The following is a 21401-nucleotide window of genomic DNA, read 5'->3' on the forward strand; positions in this document are numbered from 1 at the left end:
TTTTAAAGGATTTGCCTTCCTGTTCTACTTTCTTTCATAATCAAGACTGGCCAGTATCACCAACACTAAACATTACAGGAAAAAAAACAAGAGTTGCAGCAGAACATCTCCAGGAAAAAAAAAAACAAATCACACTTGGGGTTTTTTTGGATAGGTGGGGGCAGTGCCATTTTTAAATCAGAAAAGTACAAATTACAGTGAAAACCTTAACAATCCACTCCTTTATGGAAATGCATTTTATAAATAATTCAAAAGAACTAAGTAGGCCTTTGGGAGATTTTTTCTTGCTTTCAAAGTTACACAACCACCAAAGAAACTGCGCTCCGAAGCACCAACATTCAGCTGATCAAGCTCTGACAAGCCTGGGACAACTAGCTCTCAGGCCTGGTGAGGAACTAGGATTTGTTCTCCCTAAGAGCAGCCTTCCCACTTGCCTGATTCCCACTGAAGCTCCGATGGCATCTAACAGTGTAAGCATAAGCATGCTGCTCAGCATCAAGCATCTCTGTATAAAACATTGGATGAATTGGATGAATACTTTCACTAAACCTTTACTAAGCCAGCATGCAAGAGAACGCAGTGTTGAATACAAGCAGATATTTTAAAAAATGGACCAAAAGAAACAAACAAAAAATACATACAGGCATCTGTTCACTGGTGGCAGCAAGGTCATTTTGGCAATCCTTAATTGAAACATTTCCATTTTCACTGGGGAATTCTCTGACATCAGTTCTACTATGATGAATTTGTCCTGCCTTCTTAAGTACCCTCCTAGTTATTTTTCAGTACTTTTAAAGCAGATATGGGCTCTACTACAGCCCAGCAGCATACATTGTTCCTGTTTCCTTTGAGAAAAACATCAGTACATAGTCCTCTCTCCAAATTTTTAGTTTCAAGGCTGCTCTTCTATTTCAAGGGGGCAAGTAGAAAGCCTCAACCATAATTTGTTTAGATTAGGTGCAACCTTCAGCCTTCCAGGAAATCGCTGGGCAGTCAAGGCTTGAACATTTGTGGCTAAGTTTGTAAGCATCCTCCAAGGGGAGCGCTGTTTGTTTACTTGGTGTGTTTTCAGAGTGCTATTCTATACAGAAGAAAAAAGCAAAAAAAGCAAGCAGTAGAGCACATGAACTCTTACTGAGCACTAACATTTTTCCTGATACTTACACGAAGTATATATGCCTGAGCTGTTTGCATTTGAATTCAGACCCAAGTTTCCCTAAACATTAATTGATGTTTAAGGCCACGTTTTGAACTGAGCCTTAAAAATGAGCTGACTTATTAGGAACTAAGCTATCTAGACACATACTACAAAGAAGAGCTTTCAAGAGATAAGCTGTTTCCTGGGGTTAATGATAAGATGCCAGGAGAGACAAGTGGGATGTTGACTGTACGTAGTTCTCAGCTAATCATTAATCTCCCAAAGATATCCGGTATGCCTTGATATTCCTTGCTGTTATGAAGTGCAAATGAAAGGCAAATGAACTTTGGCTCCCCCAACCTTCTGAGTGAGTGCAAGTTTCACTTTGTGTAGAAAAAACAGAGCGATGAACGGTCTGTATGTTATGCCATTAGTTTGCTCAGTAAATCTCCTCACATCCTTTTCAGACCAGATTCCTGAAACCTATTCTCTTCTCATCTCCAACACTAAATCCCCCGACAACACCAACTTTTTTGTTCCTGATGCTCTTTAGTGCTACACAGCTTCGTAAGGAAAACAGCTCTTCATCACTAGCTGTCCACAATGTTCAGTGGCTCTGTACATCCCCACGCATTTTCACCACTTGTGCCCAGCATGCTCTCCCTCTTTCACAACATCTCTTTCGAAGTGTACAGAGCAGCCAGAAAGGACAGTTCTTTTCCAGTGAAGTCAGGCACTTAAAAATGCTCAATACTGGAACCTAGCCGATATTTGGACTGGGTCTATCTAGAAAAAAGTTACAAACAGCCATTCATTATGTAACCGATTTTCTTTCTTGTTCACTTCCTTTCCTACCACTTTATCAACTTAAAGTTTAGAGACCTGGAATGGAGATCATCCTTATATCGAATGCAGTTGCTATGCATGCAAAAGCTTACTTGCTTTACACAGCTTTACTCTCTCCTCTCAATCCTTTTTCTTATCTGAAACTCAAACTGGGCTCTAAAACAGAGTCTCTAGATGCCACTAAAACAGAAATAAGTTACACGTCCTGAATGTCTAAATTGTCATGTAAAGTTATGGCTGTAAATATTTAATATTCAGTATTAAAAATGAAGGGCTTTCCTCCCTGAACAGACTCAAAACTTCCATCTGAAGTTCAAAGGCACTGCTTTCTCTGCATGAAAGTAAAAGAAGAAAGGCTCAGTGGAACCTTGTGGCATGATGACACTCCACAAGATAAAAATAAAATCAAACAGAAGATAAAATTTGCCTGACAATCACAACAGACTAAACACTGAATCAGCAATTATTTCTGAACTGCTTATCTTGTACTGTGCTTTGCAGCTGGTCTGCAAGACTCACCGGGCAGGCAGCTCACTTATCCGATTGTGGCCAACATCCAACACTTCCAGTTTTCTGCTGTCACATACCCACTCAGGCAGGTTTTCCAGATGATTTCTGTGAACAAATAACACAATGAGGCATACCAGATCATTATCCAAATGATTCTCCTACATGTACACTTCCTGAGATCATATCCTCTAAGGACACCGCAGTAAGACTTATAGCAATAGCATAAAGCTGACACATTATAACTTCCCAAAATATGTGGCCTCTAACCAAGAAAGGAAAAAAAGCTGCTTTCCAAGTATCAGGGAAGAAGTATTAGGAGTATCAGGAAGCTGTCTTTCCAGAGGAAAGGAAATTGTTTTAGTGCACATTTGTGAGACACCCTTTAAAAAATATTCATGGTCTCAACTGGAAACATCTCTTTGATGCCCTATAAATTCAATTCTGAAACCTGCTCTGCTACTCTTCACCAAAGAGTGTAAAGCATTCTGTGCATCTTAAAAGCTGAGGGTTTTGTTTTTCTTGCATTTTTCTTCACTGAAGCTAGCCACTCTAAAAGTTAAGTTTTTCCAAATAGCTGCACGCAAAAATTCAGCAAAGCACAGTGGGGCACTCAAAGTATCCTGCCTTAAAGACAAAAGCCAGTAGTGTAAAATAAGTGTACAAGATTGATTGCACATGCATTCACATATCCACTGCTTCAGTTAGCATACACAGATGCAAAAGCAGGCAAACTGTATTCAAGCTCTTGCAGATTTTAAATTCACAAATAGGACCCTAAACACACATTACATCATCCTCAACAGTTTAAAAGAGCTTTAAAGCAGGCTAAAATTAAAAATAAAGTTAAGAGGAAGCAGGGAACAGTTGTTGCTTTTTTTTTTTTTCTACTGGACAACAACTGACTTTGAGAATCAGCACTGTTGTATCTCAAGGTTCAATTCCTACTTCCACTTCAACTCTGTAAAACACTCAGTGTTCCTTCTCCATAAACTCAATTAATATGTATTTCACAAACCCAAGAAAAAAAAATACTCTTACCTAGAAATATCCATGTAAGTCAGGTAATTAGGAACTGGATGCACATCAAGATGAACAAGTTCTAGGAGGGTAAAATAAACACGATACAGCTTTGCAATTTGCTGCTCTGTAAAAGGTACTTTAAGAAGCTAACAATCAGATTTCAGATAAGTCAGTAAACTAAAAAAGCTGCTAGGGATCTGCTTGGTTTTTTTCTCCTCTATTATGTCTTAGTATGCTTGTTACATGAGGCTGTATTTGATATGACAGATGCTACAAAATTCATCAGAGAAGAGAAAATAGGGAGTTAAAAATTTCACAACAAAATCCACTATTGGCCCAGATTTGTAGCTTCACTTCTGCCACCCAAGTTTGTCTGCTCTAGCCAAACAGTCTGTACTCTACTTTTTTTTTTTTTTTTTTTTTTTTTTCTTCTTTTTCCCCTCCACTAACAGTACAACCATGGATTCTTTGCTCTGAAACAGTAAGCTAAGGAATACTTCTGGAGTCCTCTAGGTTATGGCAAGACAGCATTTTTCTATCCTTTACCCAAGAGTTTCTGGTTACAAGTAGTCTTATAAACTTTTCACAGCTCCTCAACTACAGCCAGCAGCACATTTTGATTGACTCTATGTTTCATATCCTAAACTTTTAGGTAGCTGATGCTTAACACTGATGTTGAAATAAAACCAGCAGGTGCTTAAGCTTATAAAAAATCCACTAACATGGATATAACAAACATCACTGTTCATTTGGAGACAGACTTAGAACAAGGTAGCTGTGGGTGCATAGAGAGGACAGCATCATGCTCTTCCTACTGGCAATGTGACCAAACAAACAGTTGATAGCAAGCTCCAGGCTAACTTGGGTTCTCAGCTCACATTGCACATGCTCAGATTATATTAACCTTCCATAGTTACAAATATCCTTACATGAATATTTAATGACAGCACAGTTCTGGATATCGTTAAGATGACAACCAAGCATTGCAGACTGTTTAGAAAATTCACAGTTGACTGAGCTGGTGTTTTGTTTATTCCACACTGACTACTCCAAACAATAAAAATGGTAGTGAAAATTGAGTATTTAAGTAACACAGCAGCTTCTACAGAGACATTAAACAAATCTTATTAATGGAACACCGGAAATATTCAACTGGAAAAGGCTATGACATTTGTATTATAGAAAGCAAACAAAATTACTCATTCTAGGTTTTATAGCTTTCCAGCAAGAATAAGTAGCTAGAAGGAGTAGCAAAAATACGTTTAGTTTGTCTCACAGACACTCATCAAAACTCGAAGTCCAGGGAGAAGCAATAAATTCCTTATTTACTTCATAAAGTACATAAATGACAGCTTCAACACCCCTCCCAGCTGACATAGAGAATTTTGGCCCAATTTCTAAGATTTTCATGGTTTTGAGAACTCCAAATCAATATTATAGTGCTCTCTGGAAGCCATTTCTGAAGCTCAGAGTTGTCAGTAACATGACATAGCATATGTGAAAATCTTTTATCCCAAGGCCATTGCAAGAGACTCCTGACTCCTCTCGATTATATATATTATAATCTCTATAAGCATCCCAGCTCATAGAGTATATATTGAGCCAAGCACAAAAACCAGAAAGCAGAGGACAACGCAGCTGCCCTGGAAACACACTTACCATTCGAGGAAGCATACAGGGCTTTGAGAAAATACCCACTAGTTTTCAGAGTTACCAGTTGATTTCTTTCACAGTGTAACACTTCAACATTGTTAAATACTGTTGCATCCAGCTCTCCAAGTTTGTTGTCTCTGAGGTCCAACTGGGTCACGTGGTGGAGAAAGTCTATTTCATCAGCCTCCAATCTCCTAATTGAATTCAATCTTGCAGACAAAAAATGAGATTAAATGTAGTTACACGAGAGGGTCCTGCTGACAAACCAATGCTCACTCCACCATCAGTTACTCAGGATTAAATTAACATACCTCAAGGTTCTAATGAATTCTGATTTTTAAGTAAGTTGCCCTACCCTTGGGGGATTTCAAAAATAGGATGCATCAGCTCTGTTGTTTTACCCATCATGACAAAGGAATGATGATATCAGGCTCCTTTCTGAAAACCACTGAAAAAAAGCTCAACGAAAATCTACGTGCTATTGTTATCGTGTTGTATTGTTAAGTGTAATCGTAAAAATAAACGATTATCTGTGCCTGATAGTACAGAAAAGATAAAAAACAGGTGCATCACAGGCATCTCCTGGAAAGATGAGATCCTAGCAGACAAGAAGTCTGTTCACATTCCCTACTTTATTGAAAGGCCAAATTGAGATTCATGAATTTCCAGACTCGCTTGCCACTTCATCATGTTCCACACTGGGCAAATTCAGAGGCCTGAGAAGGGTGTCGGAAGAAAGAAAAGCAAAAACCCAAGACAAGTGGGTCTATCAGATAAAGAAAACAGCTGTTTATCACACCTTCACCGCAGTGCAGCTGCTGCCAGCATTCAGCATCTTCTGGAGAAGTTGAAATTGAAACAATATTATCTTGTAACAGCTATCTTTGAGATGGCAAAGCACTTCAAAGAGTTCAAATTCTCAGATCTGAACAGTACACTAAAATCACTCCATCAATTTGTGTTGGCTCATTATTCCTCCCTACTGAGCATGAAGGTACCTACCTATAGTTTTGCTGTTGCTCTTTGTTTCAGCTCTGTACAACAGCTGTATGTTTTCAAAGTAACAACACTTTTCCACTAAATAAAATTATGGAATAAGCCTCCTTCCACCATCACAGGCTACTCTTTTCTGCTTCCAATTTACAAGACAGTTCACAAACATAATAGACACAAAATAGCCAGGACAGTTTTACAAAGACCTTTGAGAAGTTATGCCACCTACCTCAATCCCTTTAATACTTTCACAAGATACAGCCTTCAACTACACTGAAGTGAACTGCACTGATTATTAACTAATAGACTTTAACAAAGGATAGGAGAAAGTGAATTAACAAAAAGTTAAAGCTGTGTGATAGAAAGGTGACTTTTTATCATGTTATCTATTTTCTTGACAAGCTGGCCTTTTCTTGATTTCAAAAGCTGCCAACTTCAGAACAGTACAACAGAAAGTTTTAGCTTGAACAATTAAATTTAACTAAGCAGTTCCAAAATCCATCCCTACTTGGATATCATAGTAAAGGTTATGCATTGACCCTTGCTCAGCTGCTTGCAAAATCTGGGTTCTCCCAAGACAATAAGAATGACCAGCACACAAAAGCCATTTGTAATAAGGATCTTTTTAAGGAGGCATCAATAAAATACTACTACTTGTTGTGGACTAGGTTTTGTTACAGACCAAGAAACATGAAAGCATCTGTTTTCATCCATTCATTTTGACTTCCCTCTTCATCATCTTACGTATCTGTAATGTTTCAGATAGAAGCTTTTTTCGGATAAAAGACTACAATTTATATTATACTAATACTGCACCAACTAGAACTGCAGGAGTCACCAGCAGCCCATGCACCACTTCATTTCATCTTTTGGTGTAAATATTCACGTCCTTCAAAACTATCCTGACTATTGGTCCTCGGTGCAACCTCTTCCTCAAAGAAAAAGCACCAAGTCCCTGCAAGTGCTGTGAGTTATGCAACAGTCAGAAACATGAACTAATACAACAGATTCATGCCCAGAGGTTATTATGACAACTAAATAAATTGTTTCAATACCACTAATTTAGATTCAACTTAGATTTTTTTTCCTCCTTTTTCAAAAACCTACCTTAGGTCCACATGTTTAATATGAGGCATCCTTTTTAACACTTGCAAGTTGAGTGTATCCATACAGTTTCCTGACATACAGAGTTTGTCCATTGCAGTCAGCTTCTCTAATACTCCTGGAATGTCAGTGAATTCATTGAAGGACAGACTCACATAGCTGAGCTGATGCATATGCTCCAATTCATCAGGAAGGGACTGGAGAAAGTTACCATCCAGCAAAAATGTCTGCAAGCTATTACAGATGGGGGAGGGGAAGGGAGAGTGAAGAATGTGAGCGACCTGTTAAATCACATATCCTTGCTATAAACATACAAGTCTGCTGTGGTTACAGTGAAATAAAATATACAAAGGGCAGAAGAAAAACAAAGGAACAATAGTTTAACATCTGCTACAGAAGATACCGAACAATTAAAAACCTTGGTAACTATGAAATTTAGGCCATGCTAGTAGACATGTTACATCTTCAAACACCTCCGCATATGTGATGACTGAAGCACGTAAGCAAGGCCTAAAGATTCTGTTCACCATGAAGGTGACCCTCGTGTTAAATACTGGGAATTGGTAGAGTTTCAGATACAAAGAGAGCTTACTCTACTTGTGGCACAGAACTGCTTCAATATAGATCTTCAAGACAGTTTGCTCTGACACAACCCAGTTAAATTTATATTGCTTTTCATAGCAAGATTATGTGCAGAGTTATGTTTGTTGCCTTTATTATAAGGCTGTGTACATTAAGTTTTAAGAAAATACTTGCTTGTGCATCTCGCCTACGACTGCTGGAACACTTCTGAGGGCATTGCAGGACACGTTGAGCTCTGTCAGGGTTGGGATACTGCAAACTGCCAGTGGGAATTCTCCTAAATTATTATTGGAGAGGTTAAGGCTCTTCAACTTGGTGAATCTACAAAGAGATTAGGAAAAAAAAAAAAAATCAGAAAAAGTAGTGGAGCATAATACACACCAAGTTGCTTTGCAACAACTAACACAAAGTAAGCCTGGTTACTCAAATAAAAATTACATGTGCTTTTATTTTATAGTACTCAGAACAAGCATGGAAACTTCCAGGCACTCAAGTTCAGTACCATTTGCAAGAGATTCAATCATGTTAAGCTAGTATGGGAAAATAGGTCCTCTAGAACAACACACTAAATACAGATCAGATCCTTGTAATCCATATAACATACTCCATTTCTGATACGGTCTTCTGTGGCATCTGATCCTTTCGTAGCATATTTCTCAATACATTTTTTGAAGCTAAGACCATCTCAGTGATGCTGGTTACAAGGTGCAGGAACCTCACTTATTTCAACACAGTTTTGTGGTTTGGTTCAGCCCAGCTCCATTCATGCAAATAGATGCTATGGTCTTTCAAACAAAGAATCTCATTATAATGCATTGGTTTGAATAAAAAATGGGAAATAAAGCAAAACTAAAGTAGGACTTCTGCAGTGACAGGCAAATTCTCAGAATTTTGATTAGGTGGTATCCATCAGGATGTAAAAGCCTGATTTCAAAATGTTATCCTTGACATTTCACAAAACTCAAAATCCCCTTGGTTTATCCAGTCAGCCACAGAAGCAACTCGCTTGTGTTGCCCTAGTAAAAATGACCAAGAATGGAAAAAAAAAAAACAAGAGGAGGACTATTCAATTAGCCAGCACGCACGTTCAGCAATGTTATTATAGCTGCCTAACAACCACTTGGGAGGTATTCCGAAAGGCAAGTAAATGGATGAATGAAAAGACCTGCGTCATAATCTGATACATGGGAGGAAGTTTCTTTTCTGGCACAGTTTATTCAGGGATATTTTATTTAAACTTAATTTTCCCTTTATTAAGTCTCAAGCCCTTTATTTTGTGAGCAGGCTTTTTATATAACAAGATAACAGAAGCAAAACCGCACCTACAAATCCCCCCATTTCAGATGGGAGTCATCACTGATAGTTTGTGCCAATACATCCATAGCCTCTGTGTTGGCCCAACACATTCTAATCTCAAAGCACTTCTGCCCCAATTAGAAAACAAGAACAGAAAATGCACTGAGCATTATGCCACTTATAAATCTTTAACATAAGACGACCCTTAAAAAAGCCTTGCCAACTGTCACAATTAACTGGTACACAACTTCAGTATTACCTAACAATCAAATCCAAGTCACTGAAAAAAAAAATCAACATGAAAATGAAATAGTGCCTTCATTAGCGCATGTCAAAGGGGATGTGGATTTTACCCCGAGAGACAAAATACACTTAATATTTATAATTGTTTCCAACAGACATCAGAATGCTGTGCCACCTATTGGTATTTTGGTACAAAGATGGAGACAAAAAAGAAGGAAAACTCATGGACAGAACTAGCACAGATTTTGAACACTTCTTGCTATGCTGGAGGCAGAAGTAGTTTGGAACAGAGTTAGATGGAGAATAAATGAAATCTTGCAATGAAATTACTGCTGCAGGGAAAAGAAATGCTACCGTGCAGAAACAATGACTAATGCATCTCTAGAGGGGGAATGGTAAAAATAAAAAAAGAGTGCTAGGGTAAGCTAACTGATGCTAATATGGGCTGTTAGCCATACACACACACAAAAATAAATGAAATACCTTCCTATTTTAGGAGGAAGGGCTTAAAAATCTTGAACCTAAAAACTGACACCCACTATCCTGCATTTGTCTTGAAGATTATTGCAGTCTTAGGCCAAAGATAGAATGCCACCCGCAATTCTGAGGCAATTCTGTGGTGGGACAGCTGCCCCCCAGCTTCCTCAAAGTCATCTACAAATACAAATGCCAGTGACTATGGAAAAAGCATTTCAAATGAGTTTTCCAGTATTTAGGTGTGCAAAAGTAGTGATGAAGACAGGAAGTCAGTAACTAAAAGCTGACAGAAGCTTCAAAATGCAAACATTCCAACTTTCAAGTCAAGCACGAAACTGAATTAACTCATTTAATAATCAGCACGTAGGCTATAGCTACTCCAGAGTCTCAGGAACTTCCAAGGCTTTTGCCCATCAGCCAAGTGAAAACTGCAATTTACTAGAAGACTCCAAACACAATCTGAAGATAAAATTACGGAAGATAAAGTTGTTACATAGAGAAAAGAGGTGGGGAAGTGGAAAAGGAGGAAGCTAAAAATACATGTTTACATCGACTAGCTTCAAGGCAGGGTTCAACTTAGATGTTTTTCTGCGTGCATTCTCTTGTGGAAAATCACTCCAGGTCCATGGGAAAAAAAAAATTTAATCTGTGTTTTATCTTTACTATCCTAAGGTATGTTTTAATATTAAGGGTCTTCAGTGACTTAATTTGTCTGAATTTTACTGAACTTCCAGTTAATCTAATTACTAAGGACATGAATTGTACTGGTCAACTGGTCTATACAACATGTAAGGAAGGATGAGTAGCACCTCCAATACTGAATACATACAAACCAAAAATACACAAATAAGTTTATGTCAAATAAACCACAAAAGAAAGCTTACTGTTATATCGTACTTAAAGTTGGAAGACAAATATTTTAAATATGTTCTGCAACGTGCTGAAGTCACATTTCTTCTTATGGAGCAGTGTCAATTACAATAAGCAGCAACAAGTGCCCGAAATTAGTCTGCCTCTCATCTCTGATCATTCACACGCCAAGCTATCCACACTATCCACAAATGGGTGAGTGCACTCCTGCTATGGAGTGCTGCCATGCAACACATTTGAAACGCTGAATTGTTTACAGCGCTTCTCATATCCAGATAGAGTTACAGTCAGTAGCATCAGCAGCACCTACAGCATGGCTATAAGTCACAGATGAGAGAAGTATTTTAGACTTTTTCTGTTGGTGCTGAGTTTACACGACGTTGGGCTTCAAGCATTCTACAGAATGCTTTCTCACCCCCAAATCTTTATTGCTAACAGAAGCTGGGGAACACATTGATGTTGCCCTCACAGTGTAACAGGAAAGAAGAAAACATTGCTCATTTGAGGTATGACAGCATAATAACCTCACATTAAGTCAGTGTAAATGCTTTCCTTCCTCTTTTTCTACCCTCCCTGGTTCTAGGATACATTATCCCTTAAAAAAAAAAGTCAAACTGAAGAACAATGTTGCTGGACATGTTGTGCTCACTTAACATAGTTGGCTTTCTATTGTAACGACCAGCACAGAGATACTCATCTGGCCAAAAATAGTCCTATTTTAAGCTAGAGCAAAATGTTCAAGTGTCAGCTCTTGCTTTTAAACACACAACATGACTGAACACTAATTGCCATAATTGAGCAAAAAAGCATACTTAATCCTGAAGCTGCCACTTCAAGAGCGGTATTAATTTGACATATGCAAAATGAGGAGAGGGGCTAACAAGAGTAGGTCATACCATGGCAAAGCAATGAGCTGACACACTAAATTCAAATTCACATCTACTTGACGTGCACAAAGGAATTTCCATTATATGGTACAATACTTGTCTTTCAGATTGCTTGGAGAAAGGGTAAATATATTCAAGACAGCCATATACCATGTCTGGAACACAACCAAAAAGCCTGGTCTAACAAAGCCAGTCTCAGCTTACTCTTACCAAAAGCACTTTAACACTGATGTTTTACTACACACCCAACAGAATACACGGCTTACAAAGAGAGTCAGACTAAGTTAAACAATTGCTTTCCGAATACTATCTCCAGTATATTTGGTTTATCTGATGATTGCGCTCTGTGGTTGCAGGTGACCATCACTTCAAGCAGCCACATTGCTGTCCCTCAGAATCACAGGATCACAGAATGGCCAGGGTTGGAAGGGACCTCAAGGATCACAAATCTCCAAACCCCTGCCTCATGCAGGGCCACCAACCTCCACATTTAATACCAGACCAGGCTGCCCAGGGCCCCATCCAACCTGGCCTTGAACACCTCCAGGGACGAGGCATCCACAACCTCTCTGGGCAGCCTGTTCCAGCACCTCATCACTCTCTCTGTGAAGAATTTCCCCCTGACATCCAACCTAAATCTCCCTTCACTCAACTTAAAACCAATTCCCCTTGTCCTGCAGTTATCAACTCCTTCAAATAGTTGATTCTCCTCCTGTTTGCAGGTTCCCTTTATGTACTGAAAGGCTGCAATGAGGTCACCCCGCAGCCTTCTTTTCTCCAGGCTGAACAAGCCCAGCCCTCTCAGCCTGTCTTCATAGGGGAGGTGCCCCCGTCCCCTGATCATCTTCGTGGCCCTCAGCTCCAGCATCATTTGCTAGCAGAACTATGAAGGTGGAAACTCATGTGCCAGAAGTACCTGCTACTTTAGCCACTAACTTAATCACAATAAACAGTCCAATTTTCTATCATTTTGCACTTGCATCTGATTCATCCATCCATGGCATATCACTTAAAGGAGCAGTCGGCCTAGTGTTAGAAATACTTCAGAGCATCTCCATTTACAGGGAGGTGTGTAACTGCAAGAGCCTTAAATAAGTCAGACAATTAAAATAAACTATTTCAGCCCTCTTGCCCTGCTAAGTTTGTCAAAAAAAGCTGAATAAGGGCAGACTGGCTTTGCAGCAGCTATGGAAATTCACTTGGATGCCGCAGGTGAAGGCTTTGTCTAGCTGAGGTCAATGGCAGCACTCCAAGTTTGAGTACAGAAGAGTTTTCCGCAGATCATAGCAGACAGCAGGAAGGAGGAACTCTGTTTTGCTGGACAAGACTCCCGTTCATCCAGCAGCCAAGTAACTGATGTCACACCACGCAAAACCAGTTGTAATGAAGTCATCTCAGGCAAGGGGATCAGTTACACAGTTTGAGAAGAGATCAATTCTGGTCAATTCAGAAGAAACTTGAACAAATTCACCATTACTTATCAAATTCCCCATCAGTTGAATGAATAAATGAAAACACAGTTGTGCCTGAATTTTCATGTCCTTTTTTTTTAAACCCCACAGTGAAGGGGAGAAAGGAAAAAAAAAAAAAAACAGAAATAGCTGCAGTTTTGGTATTTTCATTACCCTTTATGCCAACGTGCCAGACAGTCATCCTGACACTTCTCCCCTCTCCTTCCATTTAATAATATAAAAGAGGCAACAATTCTGGCACGCAGACTTGAGTCTATATGCCAAAATTAATTGGTAGATTGCCTTAAAGAGACTGCACTGCAGGAATAACCTTAAATCCAGGCAGTTATTTTTCAAAATAGAATCACAGATGTTAAGCCAAATTTGGACCAACTTCAAGACAACAATAAAGCTCTTACTCTATTACAAAGCTGGTAAGACAACCATAAAGACTGGAAAAACAAAGTAGGTTTTGTTAGCGGAAACAATATAAACCTGCATTACTGTACTTTGTAGTTCCCAATTTCTTGCACATACCTTGAGCACACTGCTTCATTAGTGAGAAAAGACTATCCTTTCCAGAGAAAGAACAAAATTCCTAGAAAACTGAAAGTGTATTCTCCTCCACATTGAAAATGTATATTTGAAATGCAAAAACATGAACTGGGGGGTGGGTTTCCAAGCTGAACATAATGACAAATCATTCAGAAACATTTACTTCTTAAGGCTGAACTTAAGTGTGTACATAAATAAATAGTTTTTAGGGCAGCCCTTTAGAGTACTGTCAATCTGTAAAGCATTCTTTGTGCAATAGGTTCTACTGATAGCCTCCAAGTCTTTACAGCTAAAACAAGGAATCAACTCTTCACACTATTTGCTGTTAACAAGCAAGTACAACAGCTATTAGATAACCAAGAAAATAAGCATTATCCTAATAAGTTTACATGTTACCTCTAAATAGGTGCATGTTAAAACTCATAACAAGAAAAGCCTCACTTTGGAAGCCGTATTGAAAAGCAATAGACAAGTCAGATTAGTACACTGCAGCATGGCTGGATTCCATACCATTTAGAGAGATATGACCATTTTTAGCTTAACAGTTCCACTGAATTGAATCTAATTAACAACTATGATTTCTATATTTGCAATACATTATTTTTTAAAATGTGATTTTACAGCATGCTTGTTAGTCCCATCTATTTTTAATCCTACCACTATTAAGGAGTTCACTGCTTCCAGACTAAAAGCTGCTACCTTTCTGTTGGAAGTCAGGAGGAATTTCAGAAACACTTGCATGAATATCCAAAGTCCTTTAGCCTTCTCACACACCACGGAATCAACTTGAAATTACTGCCACTAGCCCAGAATGATTCCGGCTGAGAAGACAGATAATTTCTTAAGAGGCTCTGGGAAAAATACCAACTGATCTTCAGATAAAAATCCATATAATCACTTATTAACAACCACAGTCAGAATAACTTTTCTTCAGATAAAACTATCAAGCATTGTTGTCTTTATTGTTAAAGCAAACTTATGTTGTCTCCCCCCTCACTGCTTTTTGTTTGCTTGCTCTCCTTACATCAGCCCTGCAGCATGACAGGATTAAAGATCTACATACAACTTCCTCCTCAGTATTGACAAGCAAACAGTGTTTTCAATGCAAACAGTTTTTTTTTCCCCCAATTGCACTGACTGAAACAATTATATATAAAATGTGCCTAGCCCACTGAAACAGTGCAACAGTAAATTAAGGTTTATTCATTTACTTCAAACCTCTCCAAAACCATTAATCCCAAATTGTATGCATTTCAAGAAAAAAGTTGTGAAGTTCAATTGTAGACAAGGGGAAAGAAGTCTGGGAACAGTGTACAGAAGTCTCAACTTTATGGCATATTTTAACCATTACCTGACATTAAAACAGTGCAAACTGTAGAATTTGTGACTAGACAACATAATGTCTTCAGTCGTTCCATCCGTGGCATACAGAGGCTAAAAGCCCCAAAGGGCTTTAGGGCTTATTCTGACTACAAGGATATTCATAGAATGGTTTGGATTGGAAGGGACCTTTAAGATCCTCTAGTTCAAACCCCCTACTATAGGCAAGGACACCTCCCTCTAGACCAGGTTGGTCAAAGCCCCATTCAGCCTGGCTTTGAATGCCTTCAGGGAGAGAGCAACCACAGCCTTGCTGGGCAAACCGTTCCAGTGTCTCATCACTCTCACAGCAAAGAATTTCTTCCTAATATCTAGGCTAAATCTGTCTAAATCTACCCTCTTCCAGTTTAAAGCCATTTCTCCTCATCCTGTTGATGCATATCCTCATAAAAAGTCCCTTTCGAGCTTTCCTGTAGGCCCCCTTCAGGTACTGGAAGGCCGCTCTAGAGTTCTCTCTACTTCAGGCTGAAGAGACCCAACTTTCTCAGCCTGTACCCACAGGGGAGCTGCTCCAGCTCTCTGATCACCTTTCTGACCCTCCTCTGAACCTGCTCCAACAACTCAATGTCCTTCTTGTGTTGGGGGCTTCAGAACTGGATGCAGTATTCCGAGAGGGGTCTCATGAGAACAGAGTAGAGGAGCAGGATCACCTCCCTCAATCTGCTGGCCATGCTTCTCTTAATGCGACCCAAGATACAGTTGACCTTCTGGGCTGCAAGTGCACGTTGCCTGCTCATGTTGAGTCTTTCATCAACCAATACCCCCAAAACCTTCTCCTGAGGGCTGCTCTCAAACCATTCTCTGCACAGCCCATATCTGTGCTTGGAATTGCTCCAACCCATGAGCAGGACCTTGCACTTGGCCTTGTTGCACTTCATGAGGTTGGCATGGGCCCACTTCTCAAAGTCCACGTCCCTCTGGACGGCATCCCTTCCCTCTACCATGTCAATCATACCACTCAGCTTGATGTCATCTGCAAACCTGCTGAGGATGCACTCTATCTCACTGTCCATGTCGCTTACAAAGATGCTAAATAGCACCAGTCCCAACATCAATCCCTGAGGAATGTAATTTGTCACCAGTCTCTACTTGAACACTAACAACTGACCACAACTGAGCATGACCATCCAGTCAATTCTTTATCCGTGAGTAGTCTATCCATCAAATCTGTTTTTCTCCAATTTGATGACTAGGATGTCATATAGGACACTTCACACACATTATCGCAGAACATCTTTTAAGTACTGCCAATTAGGGAATTTCTCAATTATCCACCCAATGCAAAAATGCACCCCGTTTTCATTAAAAAAAAAAATGAATGCAAGGGAAAACAAGCATGAGAATAAGTTGTTAATCTTCAGAGATGTGTTTTTAGACTGCCTACTTTCACATATATGAAATACGCTCTGTTAAAAAGATACAGACAACTGTAAGTACTTTTCAACATTCAGACAGTGCAGGTACAGAAGTTCACACCATCTCACTACTATAACCAAATCCCTTCTTAGACTACTGAAAAGGTACTGTTTTCCTCTGTCTTTGATATATTTTTTGTTTTGAAATTCTCCATCCATGCACATTTACTAAATGACCATCCAAAACGACTTATGAAGAAAAACAGCAAACAGCAAGAGCTGCTAATAGCAAGACGAGTTTTCTTAAGATTGCCTTGTTAATGAGATTCTATTAAAAATTGAACCAGGAAGGCTAGGTACGTAAATGCCAATGCATTATGCTCACAACATCTAAGCACATGAATATTTCTGGAGCTTTAAATACTTCTGGGCTTGATTCACTGGTTTTGTGTCTCGTGTGTGACTGCAACTGTAGCTAAGAATTTATTATAAAACCCAAAAGTACCAAATAAGAACAGATTTTATAGTTGTTTTGCAGTAATTCGAAGGAACTTGAGAGAACAAAAACGACTTTTGGTTTGTCCAATCAACTCCTAACTCATATAGTCCCCAAAAGTTTTGAAATTTTTATTGAATTGGATGAAGAAAAAGAAGTAATACAACTGGCAATAACCTGTCAACTTCTCCAGATTCCCCTTATGTAAAATGTCAGAAAGAGTTTTACTCTGTCAACTGAAATCTTTCTCCCTTGTATATTTAAATCCACATTAGCGATGAAAATCGTAATCATCTACTAATGCTGACTTTCTGCAAAACTTTTTTGCTATTCATAAAATTGCAGCACTAAGAGGACATTAAACAGACAAAACATCACCCATCACATTATTTATAAATGTTAATCCCAGACAGAATTAGCTGCGCACAGACAAAAATATTTAAGTATCTCCTATACACTTTGTAATATTTAGAGAAGACAAATGTTAAAAATTACAACATTCATTAATTGCCTATATTCATCATCTGACATGCTAAAATTTCCACTTTTGGAGTGGAATTTCCATATTTGGAGATCTATACAAAAATTCACAGAACACTTAATCCAGTATTCCTCTCCAAACTGTTCACAAACTCTTGGAAGCACTGCCTGCTTTGTTTGTGAACTGAACCTGTTGGGCTCATTCATCTTCCATTATGCCAATTATTTTGTTTGTTTTTCCAGAAGAAAATTGGAATTACACAAAATACAAAAGTCAGCATAGTCTTGCATTTTTTGGGTTCTTTTTCAAAGAGGAAAGGATTTAGAAATGTGGTTTAAAACATGCACTTGAACATGACTATCTACAAATATAATTCTGAGGTATTCTGCAATTTAGTTATCACTGAAATTAAAATCACAGGTTTATATTGAGCATGGAAAATTTATCTTTCTGAATACAGAAAGCCTGCTGATTCCACAATTCTGAGACACACAGATTAAATCATTCACATCTCTGATAGGGCTGCTATCTTTCCATTTGTTACATTCTTGATGAGCTGAAGTGGAAAGAACACCTGGAAGGTCACTGTTACTAGGGAAGAAAAATTACAGTTGAGCAGAGAAAAAAGATGACAGGAATCTGTCTGAACTTATTAAATCTTCCAACAAGACTTTCTTAGCTTGAGAGAGAACAAAATCTCAGAAGTGAAGTCACACACAGCCTTGTCCCACCTAGAATGTTGCTGCTGGGCAACTCACCAACTCGTTCTCTCATGCAAGTAACAGATTGAAGGATTACAATCTGGCCTCAGCAGGTTACATACAAAACAATTGAGTCTGCAACTGCATTTTAGATTGAAAATGGCTTCCAGAAAAGAAGGCAAACTCTAAGTTTCTCATTAAATTTGATCTGTTCTAGCTAGCACAAAAGTTCACCAATTTCCGAAGTCCTACAACCTGATTATTCCTATAAAGGAGGAGTTACTCATTATTAAACCAGCATCACTTAAGGAAAGTTCTTGTCAGTGGTCACTTGGCTCCAAGGGCAGAGAAAAACCAGTAGAACCAGTAGACTTTACCTTTGTAATTCACTAAGTGCTCTGCTTGTGGATGGGCTAGGGTTTAGCTTCAGGAAGTTCTGCTTTAAATTGAGATGAGTGAGGTCTTGGCTATAAAACAAGTTGGCAGGCAGATGCTCCAAGCTGCAGCATGAAAGATCCACTGAGCTTATGCGCTGTGATGCAACCTGGAAGTCAAGAGGTATACCAATACATTAATACCATAACAAAACAAAAACATTTCCTTCACCTCTACTAGCACAAGATAAACTGTTTTTAAATTGCAGTCCAGCCCAAGTCAGTGTCAGCTAACTCAACACAGCTAATGTCACTGCTGCAGGTTAACCCACAATCTTGCTTCATCTGAGTACTAAAATCAGATCCACAGACGGCCAGCAGGGGGACAGTGCAAAGCTTTGTTGAACTAATATTGAAAATTAATTCATTTTCAATGAAGTTGTGGGATGCTCTGTGACCAAAAAAAAAGCTAAGGTATTTGAGAAGTAACAGCAGCAAAAACAGCACGCAAGTCCTCTATGTTGTATCACAGCATAGAACACAGGCAAAACACAAGCAGAGGTGAGATGCTGTCACCATCATATCCCAGCTTCAAGGGTTGAAAACTGACAGTGAAGAGCAGAAGTAGTTATCACATCTATATCTTACTGGGAAAACAAAATTGGAACAGCAACGAAGCAATAAGCACTTCTCATTGTACTGAAATACTGCCAAGGGTAATAGATAAAATAGATTTGTGAACATAACACGCTTCTCCAGAAAGGAGAAGACAAGACAAATTCTATAGAGGCCACAGAAATCATGCACCTAGAGCTACACAGGGCTAGCATTATTCCACAACGTAAATCTATGGGCAACAAATTAAATAACAGAAACTGTTCCTCATCAAATCTCCAGAATATGACTGAGCGAAGTACAGCCTGCCAATTTATTTACTTATTAACTTATTACTTTAAGAAAAACAACAAAAACACTGCCACCAAGAACTGCTTCTTACATTCTCTACCCAAGCCTATTAAAAAATGCTCTCATAGAGTCTTATTAAAGAGTCATGAAGTTGCCCGCGTCACAAAGCACCACCTTGCTGAGATACAACACAGTGAGAATTGGTGGGCAAGAAGGAGGGATCAAGAACTGGAACAATGAAAGGCACGTTTGGAGCAGACATGGCCCAGACTAAAGGAGAAAAAGCAAACAACTTTACCAACATCTTAGATTTCTGGGGCTGAACAAATAGTGCTCAAGCAGTGATGTGCTCTGTCGGCTGCTCACTGCAAGAGAAGCAATCATTTTTGCCTCTGGCACTGTGATTGGCCTCACATGCTATGAGTGGAGAAGTACAAACACATCTAAGGGCCAGAAAGAAAAAGAAACCAAAAAACCTTCATAAACAAAGTCCAGTGGCATCTTATAAGAGCCTCTGAACTCCAAGGAAGGAGATATCATCTAATCTTCTGGGCAGAGATACAGCCCTTTCCACAAAGGACCCTGAACAGAGACAGATTATTTTTCGCTGGCATAAGTGAAATAGCTTGCCATTGAAAGGAAGGCCAAGGACTTTTTTTTCTTCCTTTTCATTCCCTCCTTGCTAATGCAAGCTACACAAGCCTGAGGATAAGTGGCCTCTATTAACAAACACACAGCCATAAGCTTCAAGAGGAACAGACGGTGCAGTGTTTTTCCTCTAATTATCCAGTCCTCCTACATCCATCAAAACGCTTCGATTTTTGTTACTCAATTAGTTCAATCCTTTTGTCATTGTTGCTTTTTCTTCTTCATGTAGTATTAGAAAAAAATTATTCATAAGCTAGTCTTCAGCAGTCATTTCTGAAAAGGAGGTATTCCACCTATTTATGGTGCCAGAACCTGCCCAGTACAGCGCACTTCTCATCACATGGAAAACTGCTAATCTGAAAAAGCACCGACATCCATTAAACGCCAAGGAGAATGTGTAATTTCACATGTAATGCTTACACATCCTGTTGCTCCAACTACTTGCTTGGAATGTGATAGAAATAGCAATAAGCAACCCAGCAGTACTTAGCAAGGCCTGTCAGTCCAAAACATCTTGAAGTACCAGAATTGATAACTCAGACTGAGCCAACAACTCCACGTTCTACTGGGATCTCAAGAAAAGGATGCAAATACTTTTTCTTGAAAAAAAATCTGTTAAAAGTAATTGTTTTCATAAGTAACATCCAGTTTGTGTGGTTTTTTATATGTTGGTTTTGTTTGTTTTTAAAAGCAACCACTCTGATATACAAAGAATGTATACTAATCATGCCACTGACAAATTCTACCATGGCTCTTCCACAGATGACTCTGAAAGTTAAAAGCAGATTTTAAGTGGAGTTAGTTTTGGAATTGGCTGTAATTTTATTGAAATCTTCTTTTGTTGCTGTTAGCAAAACAGCACTCTAAGAATCATCTTCTGAATCATTACAAGGAACACTAATATAAACAGTTATTCTCATAGGCAGGGATAAAGTCTTTTCTCTTTTCGTTACTCAATAGTGCTCTGTAACAAATTCCTAGAGAACAGATGAAAAAGATGAAAAGAACAACATCTCATTCACCAGAAAATTTCATCAGTTGTTTTCAAGTTGAATACTGAAATTCTGAATAAGGGGATATTTCAATCTTGCATTTCAACAGATTTAAATGCAGTAAGGCTGCTCATGTAGTTGTTTGCTATTGTTTATTAGGAGCAATAAGTGCTTTTAAACACATGATACATTTTTTAAACAAAGCACAGGGTTTCTCCTACTCACTGTGGGGAATCACTGCAGAGTTATGGTGATAATGGGTAAGAAATCTGACCAGAATACCCCTCTCACAGGCAAATAACAAAAAATGTGCTGAGGAAGAGACATGATCTGCAGCAAGGAGGATTTCTATGAGGAGAGAGGAAAACAAGACATTCCATTGCAATAAAGTATCCCAACAAGTTATTTGGGTTGGGTTTAACAAGCCTGTGTTCCAACAAAAA

At 38.8% G+C, this 21401-nt stretch overlaps 1 protein-coding gene across 1 annotated transcript in view; it reads right to left on the reverse strand.

The window, feature by feature from the left end:
* PHLPP1 (PH domain and leucine rich repeat protein phosphatase 1) overlaps positions 1-21401 on the reverse strand; it is a 133776-nt gene that overhangs the window by 25427 nt on the left and 86948 nt on the right. The window contains exons 4-9 of the mRNA XM_085220322.1: positions 18416-18582; positions 8021-8167; positions 7268-7498; positions 5174-5376; positions 3533-3593; positions 2504-2599 (exon numbers count right to left, since the gene is read on the reverse strand). Coding sequence (XP_085076448.1) covers positions 2504-2599; positions 3533-3593; positions 5174-5376; positions 7268-7498; positions 8021-8167; positions 18416-18582 — 905 coding nt within the window. The remainder of the gene's footprint in view (positions 1-2503; positions 2600-3532; positions 3594-5173; positions 5377-7267; positions 7499-8020; positions 8168-18415; positions 18583-21401) is intronic.

This window comes from Meleagris gallopavo, chromosome 3 (assembly GCF_905368555.1).
Source record: "Meleagris gallopavo chromosome 3, MGAL_WU_HG_1.1, whole genome shotgun sequence".
In the NCBI taxonomy this organism is placed as follows: domain Eukaryota; kingdom Metazoa; phylum Chordata; class Aves; order Galliformes; family Phasianidae; genus Meleagris; species Meleagris gallopavo.